This window comes from Cyprinus carpio, chromosome B5 (assembly GCF_018340385.1).
Source record: "Cyprinus carpio isolate SPL01 chromosome B5, ASM1834038v1, whole genome shotgun sequence".
Lineage (NCBI taxonomy): Eukaryota > Metazoa > Chordata > Actinopteri > Cypriniformes > Cyprinidae > Cyprinus > Cyprinus carpio.
This window is the reverse complement of record NC_056601.1, coordinates 9,542,781-9,567,624: the sequence shown is the minus strand read 5'-3', so window position 1 is coordinate 9,567,624 and position 24,844 is coordinate 9,542,781. Positions and strand designations below refer to the sequence as shown.

At 36.5% G+C, this 24,844-nt stretch overlaps 3 protein-coding genes and 2 non-coding genes across 10 annotated transcripts; 2 read left to right on the top strand and 3 right to left on the bottom strand.

Moving 5' to 3' along the window:
- The first annotated feature begins 8,406 nt into the window (after window positions 1-8,406).
- pole3 (polymerase (DNA directed), epsilon 3 (p17 subunit)) lies at window positions 8,407-10,148 on the top strand. The gene is made up of 4 exons (XM_042724181.1): window positions 8,407-8,851; window positions 9,017-9,102; window positions 9,188-9,306; window positions 9,412-10,148. Exons 1-4 carry the CDS (start codon window positions 8,786-8,788, stop codon window positions 9,588-9,590), a joined length of 450 nt encoding a protein of 149 aa, XP_042580115.1. The 5' UTR covers window positions 8,407-8,785; the 3' UTR covers window positions 9,591-10,148.
- Window positions 10,149-10,509: 361 nt separating this feature from the next.
- On the bottom strand, window positions 10,510-13,723 carry rpl12 (ribosomal protein L12). 2 transcript variants are annotated; one of them, XM_019079051.2, is made up of 7 exons: window positions 13,546-13,723; window positions 12,227-12,300; window positions 11,930-12,028; window positions 11,764-11,845; window positions 11,006-11,092; window positions 10,649-10,761; window positions 10,510-10,555 (listed from the first exon to the last, which is right to left on the bottom strand). In XM_019079051.2, the coding sequence occupies exons 1-7, from the start codon at window positions 13,580-13,582 to the stop codon at window positions 10,550-10,552; spliced, it is 498 nt and encodes a 165-aa protein (XP_018934596.1). In that variant the 5' UTR covers window positions 13,583-13,723; the 3' UTR covers window positions 10,510-10,549. The 2 variants fall into 2 exon arrangements, with proteins under 2 accessions (XP_018934596.1, XP_018934597.1); XM_019079052.2 differs by having other exon boundaries at window positions 13,440-13,710.
- LOC122137526 lies at window positions 10,829-10,954 on the bottom strand. Its single transcript, XR_006154929.1, has one exon. It is a non-coding gene; the product is annotated as a small nucleolar RNA SNORA65 (small nucleolar RNA).
- Window positions 11,544-11,670, bottom strand: LOC122137525. Its single transcript, XR_006154928.1, has one exon. It is a non-coding gene; the product is annotated as a small nucleolar RNA SNORA65 (small nucleolar RNA).
- A 51-nt stretch (window positions 13,724-13,774) lies between the features above and the next one.
- On the top strand, window positions 13,775-24,743 carry LOC109061923 (E3 ubiquitin-protein ligase LRSAM1-like). 5 transcript variants are annotated; one of them, XR_006154848.1, is made up of 26 exons: window positions 13,811-13,956; window positions 14,172-14,329; window positions 14,429-14,485; window positions 14,620-14,664; window positions 14,747-14,824; window positions 14,915-14,983; window positions 15,794-15,878; window positions 16,077-16,198; window positions 16,315-16,405; window positions 16,594-16,703; window positions 16,801-16,830; window positions 16,917-17,039; window positions 17,556-17,695; window positions 17,850-17,894; window positions 18,634-18,704; window positions 18,914-19,013; window positions 19,284-19,371; window positions 19,557-19,631; window positions 20,405-20,485; window positions 20,765-20,860; window positions 21,651-21,749; window positions 21,837-21,968; window positions 22,083-22,152; window positions 22,293-22,447; window positions 22,593-23,023; window positions 24,638-24,743. XR_006154848.1 is itself a non-coding variant. In XM_042724179.1 (26 exons), exons 2-25 carry the CDS (start codon window positions 14,258-14,260, stop codon window positions 22,713-22,715), a joined length of 2,157 nt encoding a protein of 718 aa, XP_042580113.1. In that variant the 5' UTR covers window positions 13,811-13,956; window positions 14,172-14,257; the 3' UTR covers window positions 22,716-22,737; window positions 24,638-24,743. The 5 variants fall into 5 exon arrangements, 4 of the variants coding, with proteins under 4 accessions (XP_042580112.1, XP_042580113.1, XP_042580111.1 ...); XM_042724179.1 differs by having other exon boundaries at window positions 22,593-22,737; XM_042724178.1 differs by having other exon boundaries at window positions 13,775-13,847; window positions 22,593-24,743.
- The last annotated feature ends 101 nt before the right edge of the window (window positions 24,744-24,844 follow it).

Below are 24,844 nucleotides of genomic sequence, written 5' to 3'. Positions count from 1 at the left end.
CTAATAACAGTTCTGCGGTATTTGTGTGTCTGCGTTAAAATCCAGGTCACTGCTCTTCTCATTTACACACCTTCATAATACACAAAAGAAGACATTTTCAAATAGTGTTTTTTGTCCATACAGTGAAAGTCAGTTCTCATTTAATTTTATTGTATGGACATGAATAGTTTAAAGCTTCTTCATAATATGTTTTGTATTCAACAGAAGAAGAAAAAAAGTCAGACAAGTGTGGAATAGCATGAAGATGAGTGAAAAAAATTTGCTCTGTGATTAGTTTATTTAACTAGTCTTTAATCTGTGCATACAGGCATCACAAAAGTATTCTTTTACTGAACGTCATGAACATTTCCACCACAGTGTCATCTGTTTTGTGGTTAATAATTTTTCTCTGTGCCTTATTTTTGGGTCCAATGCAAGTCATAATAAAGCGCTCGTCATACTTTATTTTAAGGTCCAATTATTGCTATTAACAAACCATTAACTACACATTTTGCCACAATAACCTGTTAATTTGCTGCTTATTAGTTAGTATGGTAGTTTCTTTATAAGTGCTTTATAAGTACTAATAAACAGCCAATATGTTAATAATAGGCATGCTAAGCAACTAGTTATTTATCATCTTATAGAGTGAAAAATAATAGTAAATCATGCAATTTACTGTTTTTAAATTGTCAGCACAATACTTCAGACCAACAAATGAGACCACAATGATATGGCAAAACAATTAGGAGCTAGAAATGTACACATCAAATCTTGGGTGTCCAATATTACTCAATATCTTAGGTTACCTTAATTGACCCTTGTTCCTACACGTACTTCTAATTTTAAGTGTGAGTTTGAGTATTTGTCAGACAAAACAGATGGCCATCCTGAATGCTAAATGAAGAAAAAATGAAGATAAAAATTCTACAGTGCATTGCTATGATAACAGTCGATAACAGTCAAGTGAGGGATCAGCAGCTTTGCACATTAGCAAGAGAAGCATGTCAAACCTGCACAGTGGGAAATCAGTGTGTATATATTCGTCTGTCTGCCTGGGGACAGAATAATAAAAGTCTTGCCTAAAAATAGAAGTAAAAAAGCAATAGAGATTGAACCAACTAATAAACTAATACCATGGCAACACTTAGACTTGCCACACAGAGTCTGCAAAGCAATGGAAACTACATCTGCTGAAACTAAAACAATCCCAAAACAGTATGAATCAAAATCACTGGAAAAAAAATTATCTAAACTTGAGGAATACTGACCTAATTCCTTTTAATATGGAAAAAGAACAAAGATCTCAAGAAATGTCCAGGTCACATTTCACCCAAAACCAAAAGGAAAACATACTGTACTCATATTTTACATGAAGCAAACAATCTACAGATAATAACCTTAGATTGTTTTTGCATTGTGCTGTTGCAAATGGCATTTTATTAAATTAATTCTATTTTATACTCAATTCTCATTTTTCTAATGGATTATTTTTTTTATGATTCTTATCATAAAATCATAAAAATGACTGTAAATATACTGTAAATAATTGTTTTGCAATTTTTACTAATTCAACTCAATTAATCCTTAAAGAAAGACACATCAAATGTTACCATAATATATAAATACAATAAAATGTATATATTAATCAATAATTAAGAGAATTTGGAAGGGGGTAAATGAGTTAAACTGTTTTAAATATTAATAAAATAAATAAAGTAAAATGTGACCTTGAGACCCTTTCGTGAGATTATTGTTGAACATCCTGACGCTTAGATCAAACATGAAACTTCCACTCAGTAAATGACTAAGAGTTGCAGCTGGTAAGTGTGTGCGAGGGAAACTGCTGGGAACTGATTTGTACCCCTGGAGCTGTTTAGCTTTGCTGTTTAATGCAACAACATCTTTAAATGTTCCTGGAAATAATCCCCTAAACGCACCAGAGATGGAAAAAATTAAGCCACATGTGCCAAAATTAACTCCCCAAATATGTATCTTTCTCCTCTATACATCTGTTTTTCAACACAAACTCACCTTGTATCAACAACACCTCTTTTATGATATTGTTCAGAGGGCAGCTGAAATATGCCACTTTCAGGCCAACATAATCAAACAGACGGTTCACCCGTTGATGATTCAAAAAAACTGAAAGTGTTCAAAACACTGGCATGAAAATCCAGGCATGGTGTGAAACACTTCTAGCAGATACCAAGGATACTTTAGGGTTTGCAGGATTTGACAATTCGCTTAAGAATGCTCAACGCTCGTAAATCACACAGGGGTTGGGGAGGGACCTTAGAGAGTTGGATATGAATTATTTTTGCAGTTGAGAATTTTGCAAAGGTTACAGTAGCTATGTTAGGTCTAGAAAGAATAGACTCATCAGGAAGTCAAACAACCCTTTGTGTTTGCGTACGTGTATGTGTTTGTGTGTGCACACTCTTGTCTGGATATTTAGAGATTCTTTCAATTTCCAGAGAGTGAAGGTCAGTTTATCGAGTGTTTGCATGTCTGAGTGAATGCACATACACCAGATTGAGTGTGTATATGCGGTAACCAGCTTGTGATGGATAGAGAATTTCAGGTTCCATCGGACCCTACACTGCTGGTCTGTATTCAGTGCCGGGCGCTCTCTGACAGGCTCATGCATCATCACAGAGCCACCTCTGTTTGTTTGCTTCTGATGAGCCCTGTGCCCAATGTGTACAGAGCATCTCAACTTTTTCCACTGCCAGTGCTGTGCAAAAAGACATTCCTCAAATGACGTCTGTTCAGAATGCTTCATTTCATTTCAAAACTGCCACATTGATCGGAATCATTTTTGAGCCAAGGTACACTTCTGGAGTCAAGCTGCTTTGACTAGTATAAATAAATTGGATTTTTTACTGTCAATTGTTTATTAACTCAAAATATTACAGTAGAATATATATATATATATATATATATATATATATCTATATCTATATCTATATCTATATATATATAATGAAGATCTGAAGTAATTGTCACTACAATAGTAACTTTCAAAGTCACATACTGTCTAGTAGTCATTTGGTTTGAAACTTACTTCACAACCATAAAAAATTAGGTTTTTGTAATACTATGAATATGAGATGAATGAAATTCATATTGCATTTGTGCAATGTTGTAACTGTCGCAGTTGTGTCACTTCAACTGCCAAACACAGCTCTTCACCTGGTAGTGTCCATTGAATTCCAGTTACCTGGATGAGTGGTATGATGGTGCTTTCAAGGTCCCCTTTGAGTGGAGTCGGAAATGTTCAAACACATGAATGACCAAGCAAAGTCAGATATACAAGTGGGAATTTGAATTTTAGATACAAGTTGCTGAGCTGTGCTGTTGGAAGGGGTGTGTCAATTTGAAACATTACAGAAACGCTGATCTATAGACAATACAACATATCAATATTTATATCCACCTTATTTTGCAACATGGAAGTAAGCTGTTTTCTGTGAATGGGCGGGACTTTCGTTTTATTAGCCGCTGTAGGAAAATAATGAGAAGAATCACAAAGCGCAGTAAACAGAAAAATTGTTTGTGCTACAAAACAGTGTTTTATAATGGAGACAATGCATTAAAATAAAATGATAAGAATCACCAGTTTGGAATATCAAGCAGCAGAACAAGCTATTTTGTACAGCTAGAAGTGAATGACACAAGAAGCCAGACACATTCAATTTAAAAAAAAAAATAAGATGGATGGAGAGAAAAGTGAGCAGAAACCACATCTCGAGTAAATGGTAAAGAGTTTATCACTTTCAAGGTCTGCTTTAACAAAAACATTTCGATTTTGATACCATAGACTCAATAAGTGATAGAAATGTATAATTGTCATAATTTTAAAATCAGATGTAGTTATTTGGATTTATTGTTTTGGATTTACACAATATAATTAATTGTTTTGTCTTGCTTCCTGAATGTGTTTCGTGATAACGAATGCCCAACTCAGGGTACAAAGCTTTCCACATGCACTTGAATACAGCCTGTCAGAAAGATTGTATTTACAATTTGATTGCATACGAAGAACACCCCAAAGTCATAATTATGAATGGGAAATTAGTTATTTTCCAAATTGGGGGCATAACAGTAAGAAAAAATGCAGTGAATGCAGCATTCGTGGTTTGTTCAAGATATTTTTTGCATATTCATAAGCGCATAATATGTATCAGCTGTGTCTTTGCTGACTTTAGCATGGAGTTTTCTGTCCCTTGCATTGCAGCATGTGGCCCCTTAACCTCATAAATAGGTCAGAAGTTCAAACAGGTGAATGTGGTGTTCTCCACAGGTGTGTTTCAATGAGGTTCATTCAGACATGCGCTTCTCATCACTCACGTGAGCCTGTTATTCATTCAGTTTGAGTTCCTTCACTCTTTCAAAATGGAGGTGTTGACAGCCGTAGGGAGAGCATGAACCACCCTCCTCCACTCCTCCGCTGCCCAAACCTTCAACAACACAACTGTCCTCTGTGAAAGACAAGAGCTCCAGGTGTGCAGTAGATATGAGGTGTAATAGAGGCATGGGTGAAGATGAGGATTAGAGCAGAGGCTGAGGTAACTGTTGATGGCAACTTGCAGCCAATGTTTTGGTTCTGCTCTTGGAAGCTAAAATATGTTGTTATGACAGCGAGAAAGTGCATAACAGGTTTTATCTTGCAAAAACCTGGGTCAATCAATGTTATTAATAACAGAAAAATGTAAACAGTCTTCAGTAATTTTTTGTTAATGTTGTGCTGGCCACTATGGTAATCATTTTGGATTGACACATACATAGATAATAGATTTAGCCGATCATATACTTTGATTTTAGCAGTCCCCCATAAGTCTTTTATTCATTTTAATAGGCCATGGTAAGTGCTGTTCATTTGTCTACAGACTGCTTCCAGCAAGCAGTTGTCTCTTTTATGCTATTGACAGTTTGTATAAAAGTATTCAAAAGGTCAAATTAGATTCACAAAAAGACTGTTTTCGCTTAAGAAAACGCTTTTTTCCACATGGAAACAGTGACTCAGGATGCATGAAAGAGGGCAGATTTTCGTAATATAATAAAGAAAACACAAATGATATGTTTATGATCTTTTAAAAAGGCTCCATGGATAGAGTTGTCGTGTATTTTGATTGATTACAGACTCAGTGAAAGCAATTGTGGTGATCAAGTGAAATGTTTTATGCTGTGTTCTTTGTCAACTAAAGAACTGACAAAATAAAACGGAAACAGCTGCAAGAGAAAAAAGCACAAGAAAATGCAGAGTCCAAGCAAACAGTATGTCAAGCATTTTAGTTATGCAATACATTACAAATATAAATGTATAATACAAATAATTTTTTCATTCCTGAATGTATTAGAGGTAAACAGATTCATGAGATTTATGAGATGTTTGAATGCATTGTTAATATGATTTTACCTGTATGAAGATGCAAAGTACAGAGAAAGTAAAATGTTCAGTGTTGAAACTGAGGAAAAGCTGCATTATCTCTTCACTTAGATAATTATTGTAAATCTAAGATGTATTCCAATGCAAATTTCCATCAACATAAGCCTTTGGGTGACCTCTTGAGAGAGAGGCCTGTCTGTCTTAAAGCAGAAGCAGACCAATGTCCAGACAATGACGGCAGTATTTATGTGCTCTTTTGGTTGTTGCCTTTCCTGAGAACATCTACTGGAGTGGGCTGGTCGATGGACTTTCCTGTTTCTGTTAAAACTTTCTTGGTTGAACCTTCAAAGGAAATGAATGAGACTGGGGAACTCAGACTTCCTGTCCTTCCTAGGAACTTTGGCATGTGGAAGCACGTGACTAGGAGTTATAGTCATAATAAGTGATGGCCTTTTACAAATATTGGTTGCAACATTGACTGAACTCTGACAAACACATTCCCTGAACTCATGGAAACGCACTTTTTAAGAAAATGTTTGAGGAGTTTGGTACATGATTGGCCAACATATTTTTTAGTTCAGCTTAACTAAATTTGTCATCAACATTTATTTTCTTTGTTGGAAATTTCCATTTAATTAAAACAACAGTTTTGCGGTCTGAAATCCTGACCAAAAATCTGACCAAGCCTACATGTTTCCCTATTTTTGTCACTGTATTAGTCATCTGAATTTGTGGGACAATGGATTTTATTGTGGAATCCAGATACTAAAATGGATTTAATTTAGTATTTAATTTCAGGAAACTCCTAAAGACTCTTAAATGAAGTCATGATCAACTAGTTAAAAGCAACGGCAACAATTACACATCACCCTTTATAAAAACAATGCTTTATTCTCTGTTCCTTAACTTTTATCACACTACTGCTGAATAGTTGAGAAACATATTTTTCTTTTGAATTCTTCTTGAAGTCCCATGTAGCATTATGCTGCCGTCTTAATAATAAAAAAAAGAATAATAATAATAAATGCTCTAGTCATGAAAATAACTGGAAAAAAAACTGCATCTCTGCATCAATATCTGAAGGTTGAGTAACAGTTATACCTGTAAATATTTAATAGAAATAATATGGTAATCTAAATAGTTTACATGCCACATGATAAATACAGTTCAGTTGATTAGAATGCATTTTTAAAAATTCTAATTTTTGCTGCTGTTTTGTTTAGAAACTCAAAAAGGAGGAGACTGTTGCTTTGGAGGTGACACAGTGACTGCTTAAAGTTATAGACAACCAGCATTTTCCTGTTGAATTTCATGGGAATCCTACAGTGAAGGCCTATAAGCAGAAAATATAAACTAATTTTACTAATTAATTAACAATTATTCCTACAATAGAGATGGTCTAAATTATACAAGAGAGAAGTATTATTAGTATTATTAGTGACACCTGGTGTTAACATTGTTGAATGTGATGTCCTTCCTTAGATTGAATTAGATCCCAGTTATTAAGTCTGGTTTATCCTAATTATGCTAATCAAAACTTCAAACCTACTCTTAGTTCACAAGCTGGTAATGTAAACTGCAGCCATACTAAGTCATATTCAGACCTAAAGATGTCATTTAAAACGTGAGCATTTGAATGACATCATTGCCAGAGGGTGAAGAAAAGAATGAAACGTTACCAATCTCTAAAAAAAGGCAACATGGTGTTAAATGTTAATTGGTTTATGAGCTAATATGTGAAGCTAACCTCAACACATTTGATGAGCATCAAAGAAAGAGAGGGAAAATGTCATGGAAAGTCTTTGCCATTTACCACAACTGAGGATGACACAACTGTATGGCAAACATTAAAGTGTGATAAAGATGTAAAAAAGCCACACCCACCAGCAGTTCACTTTTATGGGTCTGTTCATTATGGAAAAATCTACATGCAATACTTTATCCTTCAGGGGGACCACACATGGAGACCAGAATGCTTTATACAGTAATTTATTTATTTATTTATAAATATATAGATTAGATAGATACTTTAATCATATCAGGAAAATGTGATGCTATGGAAAAAAAAAACTTTTGAAATAGTATTTTTTTTCTCTCTCTATTATTTGCTTCTGGTGCAGCGAAGCAGTGCATCATGTTTCACATTCATTCTCACGCAAGCAATAGCCTACTCTCAAACATTTGAAACATATGCTATAAATGGAGATGATCTGAGAACATTAACAAACGCACTTGCAAGACCATGAAATTACTACAATATACATTCCGTGTAAATTGAGCAGTTGCACTGTATTGCTACGTGACCACAGCTTCAGAAAGTCCCACTAATATGAAAATAAACACATTATTCATGTGGACTTTGTTTTGTGATAAAATGAGCAAGAGGGAGAATTGTAAAGAAAAACAAAACGTTCAGTTTGTACAGAGGTCCATTCTGACATTCTAAGTTTACTTCACACGATCTGAGATGCAGATAAATAGAATTGCCATCTAAATGGTGCTAAGTGGCCCAAAAACAACAGCCCACAAGCCAACTGAAATCAACCACTGAAACAGCAAAATTGCCCCCTCCCCCCATGAAACATATGCATTTTTTCATATCGAAAAATCCATACGCAATTCTTCATAATTTACCAGAAAAATACAGAGAAAACCCAATATATACTAAAATGTTTGGGATCTTCGGGAGTTTGCTATGATTTTTAGAAGAAAAAATTTCGATTTATGACTAAAATAAAATTCTAAACCGCTGTGACTTTTTTCTGAACGTAGGCCTATGCTAAATAAGGACTACACACTGACAGGACTACAACTGCTACCAGGATGTGAACCGTCGTAAATACTGACTGCGATTTAAAAATACACAAACAAAACGACCTTGAAATGCACATTTGAGGTATTCAGTATAATTTATATTACAGGTTAACCGTAAAAGTGTCACTTAATACCATAGACTGTATGCTTAATACGCAACCACGCACACAAATCTAGTGTACGTTCCAGGTCTGCCTACAGATTGACGTCTACCTGAACGGCTATTGGTTGGCGGGGAGCAGTGAGAGGTGAAAGGTTAACTCATGGGTTTGGATGATCAAGCGGGCTGCAGAGCAGTGAAGCACACTAGCTTTTGTTCGTATTAGCTTGTTTAGTAGGGAATTGATTTGCGAATATTTCATCTAACGCATATTTAAGGTAACGAAATTCGTTATTTAAGCCACTTCAATCTTTTTAGATTGTAAGTTAGTTGGTGTCAGTTCACCCTCAGATAAGTTTGGCGGCTAAGCTAACACAAAGTTTTCGCGGTTCTTCAGTTTGACGTCTGATCCCGCATCTTAAACAACACAAATCGGTTAATATAAACCAAAATACATTACATCGTCGTGTTGCATCTCTTTTGAGTGTGTATTCAGTGTAATGGCCGAGAGACCAGAGGACCTCAATCTTCCCAATGCTGTCATCACGCGGATTATAAAGGAGGCAGTAAGTGTCATCACAGCTAGTTATGATATAGCACGCGTTAACTAGCTGAAAAGCAGCTTGAGAGAAAACCATAGAAATTAAAGTGCTAAGTAAAGGCTCTTTCAGTCACTGCAGGCAGTTTTATTGTTTATTATTATGCAGTCAACCTGTCCTCTTCGTGTTTAGTTGCCAGATGGAGTTAACGTCTCCAAGGAGGCAAGACGAGCGATATCTCAAGCAGCCAGTGTTTTCGTTCTCTATGCAACATCTTGGTAAGTCAGACGTGTTGTTTCGTTATGAGAAGCTGTACTCTGGCAACCTACCCAAGTGTAACCTCCACTGTTTTGTGTACACCAGTGCAAACAATTTTGCTATGAAAGCAAAAAGGAAGACGCTCAACGCTGGAGATGTGATGTCAGCTATGGAGGAGATGGAGTTTGAGCGTTTCTTGCAACCCTTGCGGGAAGCACTTGAAGGTAAATGCTATATGAAACCGAAGAGTTTAGGTCCAGAGATGTATGAATTATTTAAAGCATCTGACATATTAATGTGTATAACTGGTTTGTGTGTCGTTTTTTCAGCTTACAAGAAAGGTCAGAAAGGCAAGAAGGAGGCATCTGAGCAAAAACGTAAGGACAAGGAGAAGAAGAGCAGCAGCACAGATGAGAATGACAAGAGTAGAGATGAAGAGGAAGACGAGCACATGGATGATGAGCAGGAGGGAGAGAATGAAGGAGAGGAAGAGGATGTGGAGAACTGAGAACAAGCAGGATTTTTGTATTTGTTCAGTCCGTCCTGGTTTCCATCAACCATGGCAAATAATAGTTTCCACGTTAATGGTGAGACAAGGACAAGCCTATGGTACTGAATACAAGTGTTTCACGTTAAGAAATTGAGCAACTGTACAAAAACAGTTGTGGCAACTTTCCTGCGGAGTGCTAATTTGAATACAGTGAGATATTTCAAGGAAAACTGCACATTGTCTCCTCAAATTCACTTTAATCAGTTATACGTAATGCAGCAGTACCCACACAGTTTTAAGCAAATAAATTTACTGTCAAGAAATGGAAAAAAAAAAGTGATGTTAATGTTTAGGATGAGGAATAAAATGTGAGCAGCTTGAAGTACTTAAACATTTTGTAAACATGGTTTCTGCTGTTGCGAAACATACTATGCCACCCCGTTTTAAAAGTCAGGCTTTTGTTGTAGGGCAACACATACCTAAGCTTACATACTTTTGTACCGAGTCTTTATATAACTACAACATTTGAATACTTTTTATTTCAATTAAAGAGTTCTTTTTTTGTTCCTCAATTTATGCTTAATGTCTTACTGCAAAAAAAAAAAAAAAAAAAAAAACCCAGGTGTCTTCAGTTGAATGCCCTTTGAGTGTGTCCTTCCAAAATATGATACTCCCTAAATACAATAATATTTATTCTACTCATATAGCCAACAAAGTACTTTTTGACTTAAAGCTCCCCCATATAGTCTTGTGTTTTGGTATTTTTGCTGTCATTACGACAATGCTGCTTGTTTATAAGTTTAAACAGTCACATTTTAACTTAAACACTCCCAATTTCTATCAAAGAAGAAAATTTTAATTCACATCTTGGTTCATGTTTTCTAGCATACTAATTAATTCCTGTTTGACAACCACTGAAAGAAACCAACACTTTGACTTTTCATTTTAATGGTTTTATTTTGTCTTCAATCATCTTTTTACTCCTGCAAGAAAGAAAAGTGTACAGTTAAAACCAGCAAGTAAAAGGCAAAAAAAAAAATACACGCATCCAAAACATAATGGCATTTAATACTTACAGCTGGGCATTCCATTTTGCCACTATTGATGTCATCAATGACATCATGGGGAGGGCGACCATCAATGGTGCAGCCCACAGACTGAGCTGTGCCAAGAATCTCTTTAATGGTACCTGAGAAACGGAATAAGATCAGTTTGTACAGTCCTCTAAATCAAGCTCATTCATACATTGTTATAATGCATGTTCCAGTCTTTTTGGCACAGGGTTAACCACTAAGTTGATTAGTCCTGCTTCCTAGAGCTGGGTTATTATTAGCCTCCTCTGGACAGTACACAGTCAATTTACAGACTAGCACAGTGGCGGGAGGCTAATTGATAAATATTTTCCCAGATACATAAATTCTTAATATACATACCACTAAGTTCCCTGGCAATAGAACGTGGCCTCATGACACGGGCAATGTTGATGATCTCATCCAAAGAAACACTTCCAGAGTGCTTAACTACAAAAGAAAACGCAAGGATGATACAAACATCAGGCACATATAGAATGCTAATAAACTAATACCACGTACATTACCTTTCAGAAGTATGGAGTCAGTGAGACTTGTAAACGTTTTAAGCACAATTCTCTCATGCTAAAAACTTGTGTAACAAATTTTTAAACTTGAATGCATCCTGGATGAATTCAATTGTACTGAAACATCAAGGAACTTATGTTTTGATCAAATAATTTGAGTTATTTGCATATTTATCTCTTCGTGAAAGGTATGTCCATTTTTTGTAGTTAATGGTGTTACTTGGTTTCAAAACTACTGTAAATAAGTCGGTTTTACTGACACTTTATGGGTTTAATGCATCCAGGCTGAATTAAAAGTTCATTCTTACAGACCACAAACTTCTGAATGGCAGTGTGCATCATACAACATTATGGCCAACAAGAACTGCAATAAAACTTGTTCCAGACCTTTCGGCACAGAGTCACCCATTAAGTTGGGCAGCCCTGTTTCCTAGAGCTGGGTCACTATTAGCCTTCCTTTGGCAGTACAATGTCACTCTTACAGACAAGCACAGTGGCGGGAGGCTTAGTCAATTACCACTAAAGGCCAGAACCCACAAAGTCATGATTCCTCCAACAGGGTGTATTATTGAGGTGGGATAAAAAGCTACTTACTGTTCTTGACCTTCTTCCTGTCACGGGGAGGTTCCTTCAGCGCCTTGATGATGAGGGCTGAGGCTGATGGCACCACCTCAATCTGAAGCAACAACAAAACCTGTAAGTATCTAAAGTCTAGATGACTGCAAGAGCCAGTGTAGAGACGAACACTTCAAGGGCTTACCGCTGCTTGTCTGTTCTGAATGGTCAGTTTCACAGTGATTCGGAGGCCCTTCCAGTCACCGGTGGCCTTTGCGATGTCATCACCCACCTTTTTAGGGGACTGAGAAAGAGAGAACGAAAGATGAGCACACAGTATGGGAGAGTGTCAGTGTGCTGCGACAATTGGTGTGGGTCATTATAAGCCTCCACTGGATTGTTCAAAGTCACTTTTAAAGACAAGGACAGTGGCAGGGGGCTTATTTATGATAGGAAGAATAGGTTTAAACAATACAGACTGAACCATGATAGCTATACTTACAAGACCCAAAGGTCCGATTTTGGGGGCCAGCGAAGAAGTGGCACCAACCTCTCCACCTGTGCATCTCATGTACACTGGGGGAAAAAAAAAAATTGTGTTAGTGTGCTTTAATAACTAGAATTCCTACACTCCCCTTGAAGACCTATATTGTGTAAGACATTACAGAGTGATCTTATTTCTAAATGTTGCAGTGGGAAAAACCCTAAACGAACACTTTTTCCACCATTGAGCATCATTCATTGAAGCTCAGCAAAAAGCGGCTATGCAAATAACACTGTCATACCTGACTGATGTGAAAGACAGGCCTGTGCAGGATTACTTCGAATCTATTGTTTATAACATGTTCTAGTTGGGGTCAATATTAAAACCCTATAACATGTTATGGTTTGAGAACGGCATGCTAAGGCACCACCACACTACTGGACATCTTTCCTGTCCGACATCACAAAGATAGCAAAAGAGATTAGTCCGCTCCCAGCCTAACCCTAAGGTATGCACTGCTACTAAAACTTTTTTTTTTTTGTAAAGGCAAGTTTTCAAAAGATTATCCTCCCTCTAAAGTTTAACTGGTTCATGCATCTACATAGTCTGAATGGGTAAAAACATTACAACGTAAAGTAAATTCTACACTCTGACCTCACCTGCTGGTTTTTGTGCTAAAACATTATACATACAAAAAGTATTATTGTAGTTCTATAAAAATTACGGTTGAACCACTGATGTTATATTGACAATTTTAACGATCTCCTTTTTTTGGGCCTTGAACGTTGTAGTTGCATTGCTGTCTACTGAGGGTCTCGTATTTTATCAAAAAATCTTAATTTGCGTTCCGAAGATAAACAAAGGTCTTACGGGTTATGAACGACGTGAGGGTGAGTAATCAGTGACATAACCATTACTCTAACCATTACAGCTTCAGCTCAGTTTGTCTTACAGCAGCACGTGAAAACGCGTGTGAAAATGCAACAAGAAACTGGTATTTTATCAAAGACCACAGAATAAAGGGACTTTGTGTTTTACATTCACAGGTTCACAACGTCAAATCGATTCGTTCACAACGCCACGTGCACGGAGAAGCTACAGATAGTATCGATAGCATTTAAAATACACGCATCTAGGATAAACTACAAATATCTTATTTGTTGTACGTAAACATACTCATCTTGACTGATTTAACGAAACTATACCGTTAGGTAATTTTTTGTAGTTTTACCTTTCTACTCATTTATTAGTCCCAGCACGCGAGAGGCCAAGCCGCAAACATGGCCGCTCAGACCTAATCAGAAATCCGTCAAACGGTTACCGTATTCCAGACATACCAACTTTAATCTCGTTGGGGTCGAATTTAGGAGGCATGGTGTATCAGATGATGTTCAGCTCAGTTCGACTTGAATTGGTGAGGGTGTCGGATGAACCCGGATTCGGGACGACCGAAAAGCGTTGCACCTTCACCACAAAAGTGAAAAAGGAAAAGGCCGATGAAATGTGGCGCCACCAATATAAAGGCCACGAAGTATCGCGAGAACTGAACAACCTTTCACACTGCGGCGAAGCATTACGTCATTCACAACATCCGAGAAGTTGTTCCTGTGGGTACTGCCAGAGAGAGAGAGTATACTAGGTAACAAGGACAATAAATTAACACTGAAACATTTGAAGAAGCCCATGTTTTGCTGAAATGATTTAGTGATTTTAGCTGTAAACCGCGTATATTCGCCTTTTCGCGTACGGTATGTACATTTATTCATAGTACGGGCTATTTGGCTTCAAGACCAGGTTTCAGCAACCATCAACGTCTAGTCAAAAAGTGGTATTTGTAGTCCTATGAATATCGAGGGACTATAATTTGTAAGATAACGGTGATTATTTGTGTGCTTCTTGTCGTACTTAACTTTGTTCACACTGTTCTACTGTTTCTGTTTCTTTGGAAATGCCAACACCACAGTCAGTCAAGTGTCACACTAACATCCAGTGGCTTTTGTGGATGTTGTGGGGTTTTGACCAGGCAAACAAAATCTCACTTGCCTCAGGATGTTTCTGTTCTCCAAAAAGAAGAAACCCAGTGAGGATTCCATAAAACGTCTGGAATACCAGCTATGCTTGGTGAGTTTGTATTTTTTGTTGGGGGGAGGGGGGGTGGGTCACATCCTACTGTCACAGTGCACTGCTTCAAATCTTAACACACATGCCTGTTTTGTGCAGGCCAAAGAAGCAGGTGCGGATGATATTCTGGACATTTCTGCCTGTGAGCTTGCAGAGGTGAATTACAGAAAGCATTAATATCTTTATTTACATATTGGTGAACTTTAAATCTAAGACATTGCTAAAATCATTGCTAGATATCTGAGCTTCTATCCATATCGCAGCAGTTCTTACACAATGCTTGTCTGCAGGTTCCCTCCAGTGCCTTTTCCATATGTAAAGTCCTCCAGAAGAAAGTGAGTCTATTTATTGCAGTGTTTTTCTCTGAACCTGTGGTGGGAATCAGATCTTTCACAGCAGCTTCCGCTTTAATTGCAGGTGTTAATTCTTCATGGAAATGACCTGAGGTCACTTGTTCCTAAAGGTTGCTTCATTGGTGCCTTAGCAACTTTAAAGGTGAGAGAAATTGATTGATGACAACAGTGCCAAGCAAATAACCATCTTACATTTCTGTCCAGTGACAACATCTCTGTGTGTCAATTCTTGGTGTTGGACCTGCATGAAAATAAGCTCACATCACTTCCCGATGACATCGGTCAGCTTTTGTCCTTGCAGGTATTTTTATTGTATATGAACAAAGTTGATGTGAATTGTTGTTTTAATGCTGATTCGTAAAAGACCATTGGCATAATTGCTATATATATATCACTGTGTAGCACTAGGTAGGTTAGTGTGTCAAATGTTTGGGGTCACTAAGTTTTTTTTTTTTTACATTAGTATTTTTATTCAGCAGGAATGCATTACATTTGATCATATGTGAGTGTAAAGAACTGTAGTAATAAAAACAGTAAAAAAAATTATTTATCAACGAATTATGAACATTTGTTTCATGGTTTTACAGGAATATTAAACAGCACAACTGTTTTAAACATTGATAATAATAAGAAATGTCCATTGAGCGGCAAATCAGCATATAATGATTTCTGAAGGATCATGCGACACTGAAAACTGGAGTCATTGAAAAATTAATTGATGAAGAAAAAAAAAAAAAAAATCAGCTTAGCCATCAATGGAATAAATTACTTATTAAAATAATTAAAATAGAAAACACACACACGCACACACACACGCACACGCACACACACACACACACACACACATATATATATATATATATATATATATATATTTTTTTTTTTTTTTTTTTTTATAGTATTTCTACTGTTTTACTGTATTATTAAATTAGATTGCATTATTGTTAAATACAGCCTTGGTTAGTCAAAAACAATAAAACAATCTTGCCAGTACCAAAGTGAAGTGTGAATCTTCCAGAGCAAGGATCAGTTTTCTTTAAATATATTTTTTAATTGATAATTAGTATCCTTTATATTTATTGCTTACATACTACCTTGATTTCTTCTCTAAGTGCTGAATGTAGAGAAGAACCACATTAAACAGCTGCCGGACTCTATAGGGGATTTACGGCATCTACAGACACTTAATGTGAAAGGTGTGTTATGTGCTTTTTAAAAATTATTTTGGCACAGAAAGATATTCATTTATATCTATTTTTTAAGCACCTTCATTAAAGCACTGCAGTAGATTTCAGTCATTTAAATTTTCTGTAAAAGAGTTTATTTTAGGCCTTATTTTACATCACATGAAAACCGTAAACCATTTAAATTAACAAAATGTTTTGATGATACAGGGAACAGCCTTACTGTCATTCCTGTGTCTGTGGGACGCATGAGTAGCCTGCGTACACTAGACATAAGTGAGAACAGCATTACAGAATTACCTAAAGAACTGGCCAATGTTCGCACTTTGGAAGTGAGTATTTAAAATCAAAAGCCTATTTTTAAGATGTTTTATTATATTTGTACAAGCTCAAATGGCAATGTGACCTCTGCAAAGACATCCTCATATGTGTATATGTGGTGTGGCAGAGCCTGATTCTGGATGCACAGGTTATGAGATATCCACCTGCATCAGTGTGCACGGCTGGCACAGAGGAAGTGCAGCGCTACCTCTGTTCAGGTACGGATGTGTTTTAAAGGAATACTTTACACAATATGCTTTTTTTTACTGTCTGATTAGATATGGACTGATATATACAGGTTGTGCACAATACAGATTATGCACGAGATTTGGTTAAATATTAAAATGTAACCCCATGTGATGGTGCAAGGCCTTTATGTGCAGCTGGTTTGTTTAATTGGTTTTAGAGATGGGTCTGGAGTACTGCCCTCCATCCCAGTATCTGCTGCCTGTGCTGGAGGATGATGGAGGGAAGCAGGAGGTGGATTGTGTTGATGGTGAAGAGATGGCCTGGCAGGTCAGTCATCACTATTTATCAGCCATTCCAAACAGTGACTAAAAATATAGTGTGCCATTTGATCTGTTAATGTAACATATTCTATCTGACACTGCAGAGCAAATTCATGGACTATGAGAAAAGAAAGGTATATTTGATTTGGTTTCTTTTTGTTATTGTTGGATCCTCCAGTGAAGTAGTATTTACATCTCATTCTCTCTGTTTCTCCACTAGGTGCAGAAACATCTGGAAAAGGTGATCTTTGAGAAAGATCTTGAAGAGAAACAGAGAGAGCACACTCAGCTCCTCCTCCTCAATAACTCCCGCAAAGAGGATGTCCTGCTGTCTGTCAAACTGGTAACAATTTTTATTGTAGAGTTGAATGTGTTTTACAAACATATGACACATTTGAGTGTATTACACCACCATTCAATATTTTGGGGGCAGTTTTTTTTTTAAATCAAGAAGTCTCTCTGGTCACCAAGGATGCATTTATTTGATTTTAATATACTTAAATATAGTAAGTCAGTAGTATTGTAAAGTATAATTCAAATTTAAAATAACTTTTTTTTCTATTTTAATAGAACGTCTTTAGTATTACATGATCCTTAAATTCTAAAATGTTGATTTATTCAGGAATCTATGATGAGAAGAAAAAAAACAGCATTTATTTGAACTTGAAATCTTTTGGTTTGTTACATTATAAATGTCTTTACTGCCGCGTTTGATCAATTTTATATATTCTTGGTGAAGAAAAGTATTAATGTAGCAGATTGTACTGTCACTACACTTAGCTAGCTAATAAAAACACGTTTTCATTTACAATGACCTTATTATCAGAAAGACTCGTCTCTGTGCTTTTCTGTCTCTCAGGAGCAGCAACGGTTGGAGTTAGGTGTGTCTCAGCAGCAGAGGGCCCAGGAAACAGAGAGGCAGAAAATGCTGGATAAAGCACGTCTGGCAGAGAGCAATATCATGAGTCGCATCTCTGACCTCCTACTTGATAACAAACGGTGAGGGTACCGTGTGAACCATTTTTGAATGGACCATTTTTGTGATCTCGCTTTTTCTTTTGTTATCATTATCATTTCAGTCATGCTAAGTCCATTAGTATTCTGTAGTTGAAGGGTGGTTATTTATTGTGCATTTGTGCTAATTTGATTATAGCCAGGCAAAGAGCGCCGAGTTTCTGCAAGCTCTGGAGGAAGACCGGTGAGTGGAAATTACACATGGGTCGAACTCTCTAATGGAGTATGGCCTCCTGCCATCAGTGCAGTTCATGCTAAGTGAATTTCTTTCTTTCTAATGGCGCCACTTAAGAAAACCTCAGTCCAGATTTAGTGCAAGCACTGAACTGTTTGTACAGTGCCACAGATAAAGTTCAACATTTACTGTTACATTCAGGTATTTTTGGCAATGTCAGAAAGATCTGGAGTGCTACTTTAAGTTGTGGTTTCACAAACACTGAAGTGGGGTGTTAGTTGTGTATCAGAATCTGTTGTTTGTAATGAGTACACTATGGTTCTAAAGCTTGGGGTTGATAAGGTTTTTAAATGTTTTTGAAAGAAGTCATTTATGCTCACCAGAGCCACTTTATTTAATCAAAAATACAGTAATATTGTTAAATTATTTTAAATAATTTTTTTAAACATAATAAATGCCTTTACTGCCACTTTTGATCTATGTAATGCATCCTAGCTTAATAATAATAATAATAATAATAATAATAGTAATAATAATAAAATAAAACAATTATAAAAAGTAAAAATAAAATAAAAATAAAAATGTCCTTAACAAATATTACTGACCCTTAACTTTTGAACTGTAGTGTATGTAGATGTTCATCACACACATGGTGAAATGGTGAAATCAGGGACTTGTCTTGATGGGTTTTTTTTAATTTTCTGAATAGAGATACAGTTATGAATTTGTTGTATTTGTTGTTTTTCAGTATACGAATGGAACACCTAACTGCCATCACACAAGATGAAGCCAACTCTCTTAGGAAGAAGGAAGTGGCAAGTGAGTTTTAGAGATTACAATTATCATCAAAACTGTCTTATTGTTTTACAGTTATTTGGTTTTAAATTTATTTGGCAAGTCATTAGAATCTCTGACAAAACAAGCTGCTCCAGACAAGTTAGTGCTTTGGTACTCATAGTTTGAATTAGACCTCTCTTTCCCCATATTTTCTTCGCTATTGTGGTTCTGAAAAGGCTACATGTTTGCAGGTGCCATGCAGAGGATGCTGTCAGAGAGCTACTCTTTAAGGCTACTTCAGGAGGCCAGGGAAGCCAAGACACAGATTCTGGTGTCTGAGACCTGCAGGAGGTGCTTCAGTTCCCACCAATACATATTTTTCACTCTGTTAACACCTGATATTAACATCCGTCTCTGTTATCTGTTTTCTTTTGGCAACACTCATTTCAAATGCATATTCACTGACCACTTGTTTGGATTTCAAAGGGACATTCTCTGATTTTGAAATCACTTACTATGTTATTGTGCTAATTGTTAATAAAAAAAAAAACCCCAAACAAATAGCATTGAGTAAACTCCTTTTTTTCTTGTCTTAATTTTTTTTTTTGCCCATGTATTTAGTTTGGACTATATGGATAGGAAGTTTGACCAAGTGTTGTCCCTGCAGCAGCTAGACAAAAGCAAAGCCATTAGTCAGATCCTTCAAGAGGTAACTATTTAAATCACTAACCTACAATGTACATAAATTGAAAACTGTTATTAAACACTAGTTTGATCTCCATCCATCAATTCACTCCACAGTACATTAATGAACTACTGTAGATATTACAGGTAGTGCATTGTTGGTTTAGTAGGTCTTGAATTAATTAACCCTAATTGGCTTTTTGTTTGCAGGAGGAAATACAGAAGGCTGCCTTTGAAGCCCTCCAACTCCAGAAGGACAGTGTGCATGCTTATATCCGTAATCAGGTATGCTGATTAAAGTTTCCTTTAGGTTAGAAGAGCCAATAACGACCCCACAGATACAGTGATTTATATCATACAACTGGTTGATTGAAGGAGTTTTAACTTAATCAGCACTGTCATTTCTTAACATATACACCACCATTCAGAAGTTTGGGGTTGATGTTTTTTGAAAGAAGTCTCTTATGCTTACCGAGGCTAAATTTATTTGATTAAAAATACAGTAATACAGTCATCACTGTATACAGTGTGCATACAGTAATCACTGTTTTCTATTTTTATGTATTTAAAAAGTCATTTATTCCTGTTCATTTATTTCATTCTAATATGTAGATTTGGTGCTCAAGAAACATTTCTTATCAATGCTGAAAATTATGCTGCATCTTATTTTCGTTGTTTAAAAATATTTATTTGAAAAAGAAATATTTGTAATATTCTAAATGTATTTACTGTGGATTTTGATACTTTTAATTTGTCCTTGCTGAATAAATGGATTAAGTTCCTAGAAAAAAATGACTGACCTCAAACTTTTGAATGGTAGTGTAATCATTAACAAAGTCATTCGGTGGGTATTTCATTGTCAGCTTATATAATGTTAAAGTAAGTAATGTTTCAGATGGTCTTGTGTAGTCATTCAAGTCATTAAGAGCTTTTTTTGGTTTCAGTCAGCCCATGCTTCTCACATCCCGCCTCTCATTGGATGCAGAACCCAAAAGGTGGCTGTTTTATCATGTCTCCATGGGGCCATTCACACCCCCACTGTATGCTTGTATCCATAGATTAAACTCATAGAGGCAGAGTTAATGCAGTTGACAAAACTGGAGGTTAAGAGGAGGAATTTGGACACGGAGAACCTGCAGGTATGTAGCAGCAGTAGATGATGTGGTGGTTTCCTGTCAGTGCTTCATCATGCTGTGGAGTGTAGAGAAGAGTAATGATGACTCTGTCATCGCACATCACTTCTCTTCCTTGTTTTTACATTTCTCTTTCACTCTCAGATTTCTTGGCCATTTCGTCCCATTCCTGTTTAAATATCATGCTCACACCACCTCTATGAGTTATCACAGTATTCTGGGAGTATGAATCCTTTGTGTGTGTTTTTTGTGAGTGTATTTACTGTGTGTGTGTGTGTGTGTTAGGAGGTGCTAGCAGACCAGAGGACTGCTCTGAGTGACATACTGCAGCAGTTACTCAAACAGAAGGACCAAAGGGAGGAGGAGCTCAGGATGGTTTTGGTAAGTGATTATGGACCAACTTTCTTGCTTTCTCAAAAGAGACATTTGAAATTGGATCAGTTAACTGAAACATTTCACATGCTTTGGTCACTGTTGCAGAAATCACATTTAGGCCATACTAATATTGCCAAAAATAGCATTTTAAATTTGGGGTAAATGTGTGTTGAGAAAAAAAACTTAATACACATTAGTATCTGAAGAATACATGTTATCTTTGACAGGCTTTTAATTTTTTAGTAAAGCTGTTAAATAGTACAACTGTTTATTTGTTTATTTATTGTACTGCTCTAATTTAATTTTATTGCAGTGCATTATATTTTACTGCTTATTTTCTGTAATTTGTTGAACATTTTATTATCAGATAAATACACATTAACTTTGACAGCCTTTAAAACAACATTAAAATCCTTTTATTTTTGGTCAAATTTTTTACCTCTTTATTATTTAATTATTTTAAATATTATTTGGTTCTAATTTTATTTTATTTGCATGGATTATATTTTACTGCTTAATATATGTCCTTTGTTGAGGCTTTGATATTTAAAATTTGTTATTCAGTGTAGAAAAATCAAATAATGAAATACAGGCCAATTTGAAAACCCCTGCAATGTACCTGACTGATGTGGAAAAATTTATTTAAAATTTTAGCATGGTAGTCGCCACTGGGTTAAACAATATGTAAAACCTACCTGATACATAGTGTTGGATTTGTGTAGGACTTTGAAAAAAGCAACAGATGCATATGTATGTTTCTTGTAATTTGTAAGCTTTGGTGCTGATTTTTTTTCAGGTGGAGATGGAGCAAAAAAGTGAATCCAATCAGCAGAACTACTGGATGATCCAGTATCAGAGGCTCCTGGATGCCAAACCTTTGTCTCTGCGGATGCAGGTCAGAGCAGCTCTCCAACAGGCTCAAAGACCCTGTGTTTAAATCACAAAATCATGGACGCTCTGCTGACCTCTCATTTCTCCTCAGGAGGCAGCTGTAGATGCGGATCTGGGGAATCTACTGTGTAAACTCTCTGCTCAACACTACCTGCCAATCATAGCTCACCAACGAATCACTGCTGAGGCCTTGCGACACATGACCACTAAAGACCTTCGAAAGGTCCGCTACATTTCCTTCTGTGTTTTAGCACACAGAAGTTTTAAGTAGTGTGTGTCTCTAGGAATTTGTCTTCAGAGGTTTATGTCCATTAAAATCTTTTCTGTTTTACTACAGTTGGGGATCAATGAGGTTGGCGTGCAGAAAGCTCTTCTCCACTGGGCCAGAGAACACACTTTGTTTGATCGTAAGAACATACATTTTCTTTTGAGGACAAGCTTTATTTGATTAGGTGATATTTGTGGATGCTTCTCAGTGATGTTTTGTTTCTAAGTTGTGACTGATGGTATCATAACATGTTTGCCCTTCCAACATTGCCTAAAACAGCAAAAGAGATGCAGGAAGCTGGTCCATCCACTCCAAGCGCCCCACTCCAACAGGAGCTCACTCCTCCACTGACCCCCAGCACTCCCCTCACACCCACTGCCCCAAGTCCTGATCGATGGAGCAGTTCTGAGTGTGTGGTGTGCATGGAACATGAGGTAAGGTCTCAATTCTATTTCAGTATATTTTTAAAAGAACAAAGTTTGTTTGAAATAGAATTCTTTGTAACAATGCAGAAGATATGCTTTTCAGCAGCTTTGAAAGAAACCGTAATTTGCTCTCCTGTTCTGCTTTGTGTCACAGTCACAGGTGATCTTCCTGCCGTGTGGGCATGTATGCTGTTGCCAGACATGCAGCGATGCCCTGCAGTCCTGCCCTATGTGCCGTGGCACTGTATCTCAGCGGGTCCGTCTTTATCACGGCTGAAGCCGGCGAGTGTCCTTCCATGGTCAGGATCATACCTCATGTGTCATCGTTGTTCCTTCCTCCCATTTGCTGCATGAAATCGTAGTCTGTGAACCTTCAAGCACTTTAGGGTGTACTCACAATAGGTGTTTTGAACTGTGCCCGAGAGCGTTTGACCCCCAAAGCCCTGTTTGTTTGACTAGTGTGAGCACTCCGTGCCGTGCTCGGGCGCGGTTCGTTTAGCAGTCCCTGGCCCAGTTGGAAGAGGTGAACCAGGGCACGGTTCGGTTGGGCTCAGGCTCGGTTCAAGGCAACCGTGCCTAGTGTGAGTAAGTTCCTTGATTTTTTTTCTTCCACTCCAATTACAGCTAGCCACTCAAAGAGGAACTTACACAGCAAGACATTTGTCAAATAGGATAAGGTTTTATTGTTCATCATAAGCTAGTCACATTCCAATAAATTAACAGCAAGAAAGTATTTGATAATGGTTCATTTAACTCAAACCTAATAGGAATAGATAATAATAAGACTGTTGAGCTTTAGTATCACCAATGATGTACCCGCTCTAAGCACTTGTGCCTCTTCTGTTTTTGATTTCAACTCACCGCCCCCCAATACTAAATTTTAAATATCTGCATGTTCGCTATAGAAAAGCTAAATCTTCATGCCCTGCCCTCCATGTTATTCTACCAACATTGTAGTACAGTAATACCAAATTGATCACCATTCAGGGATTTTCACAACAAGGGCAATAACTGTAATCTTAAAGTTTTAATCATCATTCAAATTTTATCAGAATCGGGGCATCACACCACAGCTATAATGACAACAACACAGAGGAACTATATCATTGGAATCAATATCACAACAATTTTTTTCCAGCTGATGAATGATAAAAATATTTACAGGCCAATCTGAATCTGCCTGACTTTAAAGAGCTTGAGCATTTAATGTGGCAGCTGACATAACTACAGTATGCGCTTATAATAAACAGATTGTCCCTTGGTGTGGATGCTAATACATTTATTGTTAAAGTTGTCCTTATACTAACTGTTTTTGGTGTAAAAAGGGCCTATACCCTGAAATACCAGAGTATTTTAATACTTCAACCAGTTAAGTTAAAGTACTTTTTCATTTTTAATGTAAGATTTTAATTTTTAGTTTAAATGTGACTCTTTAAATTTAAATTTCTGCATTGAAATGTTTTGAACTGACTTGGCAACACAGCAGAATAGAAAATTATAGGTTGAAGGTGAAACCTTTCTGAAGGCACTGTACTTAAAACACTCCAGACATTCATCCTAACAAATGCACTGTTACTCCTTTTTACAGTCAACTATCCAGTTTCAGCAACTTTAAGTATTGCACACACCCAATAGTGTACTTCTGTGAACCTCTCTTTATCCAAGTGCTCTTATGTGCAAGTCTGCTTCTTACTGAACATGTACAGAATGAAAAAACAACTTAAACTCTGTAAATAAAACAATATTAATTTAATTTCCTATTTCAAGAATTAAGCTTTAAGTGTTTATCAGAAAGCATGATACAAACTTTTAATCTGTGTGCTTTGTGTGATACAGATATGCTGTATGGATCAGACTGGACAAATATGTCTTATTTGCTGTGCATCTGACAATTAAGAAAAAAAAAAACATGAAATCATAAGAATGTTTAGTAGAAGTTACTGTAGTATAAACTACCCTCTAGTGGCAGGTTATTATTAACTTACGTACACACTGTAGTCCTCCTGCTCTTATTTTATTTCATAAGAACTGATACAGTTTGTGGTCATTTTATACAACACAAATGGCACCTTATCTGTGATATTATCAGTGAGATTGAATCTCTTTGTTACATTCATTTACAATATATGTGCTAATATTATGCATTTTCTGTTGTTGTCTACATATTCATATTCATAATGTACTTTCTTTTTTATTTAGGTTTTGTAATTGTACCCAACCAACCACATCCACTGAAATGCTGCCTATTCATTTTGAAGTGTTATCACACCTGTCAGACATCTGCAAATAAACCTGCTAGACAATATGTTCTAGAGTCCTTTTACAATGAAGTTTATTTTTGCAACAGCATACTGCTGTTTACATACATTTGTATATAAACAAATTATCATAAGTGTTAGTTAGCAA

Excerpts from the sequence above, each read along its gene's own strand:
- pole3 (XM_042724181.1), top strand. The coding sequence starts at position 8,786 with ATGGCCGAGAGACCAGAGGACCTCAATCTTCCCAATGCTGTCATCACG. Across the intron at positions 9,103-9,187 it reads GTTCTCTATGCAACATCTTG|TGCAAACAATTTTGCTATGA; the intron begins GTAAGTCAGACG and ends TGTGTACACCAG. Across the intron at positions 9,307-9,411 it reads CTTGCGGGAAGCACTTGAAG|CTTACAAGAAAGGTCAGAAA; the intron begins GTAAATGCTATA and ends TCGTTTTTTCAG.
- rpl12 (XM_019079051.2), bottom strand. The coding sequence starts at position 13,582 with ATGCCTCCTAAATTCGACCCCAACGAGATTAAAGTTG. Across the intron at positions 12,029-12,226 it reads AAATCGGACCTTTGGGTCTT|TCCCCTAAAAAGGTGGGTGA; the intron begins GTAAGTATAGCT and ends TCTCTTTCTCAG. Across the intron at positions 11,093-11,763 it reads CAGGAAGAAGGTCAAGAACA|TTAAGCACTCTGGAAGTGTT; the intron begins GTAAGTAGCTTT and ends TTTCTTTTGTAG.
- LOC109061923 (XM_042724178.1), top strand. The coding sequence starts at position 14,258 with ATGTTTCTGTTCTCCAAAAAGAAGAAACCCAGTGAGGATTCCATAAAA. Across the intron at positions 17,696-17,849 it reads CTCCTACTTGATAACAAACG|CCAGGCAAAGAGCGCCGAGT; the intron begins GTGAGGGTACCG and ends ATTTGATTATAG. Across the intron at positions 19,372-19,556 it reads TTAGTCAGATCCTTCAAGAG|GAGGAAATACAGAAGGCTGC; the intron begins GTAACTATTTAA and ends TTTTGTTTGCAG.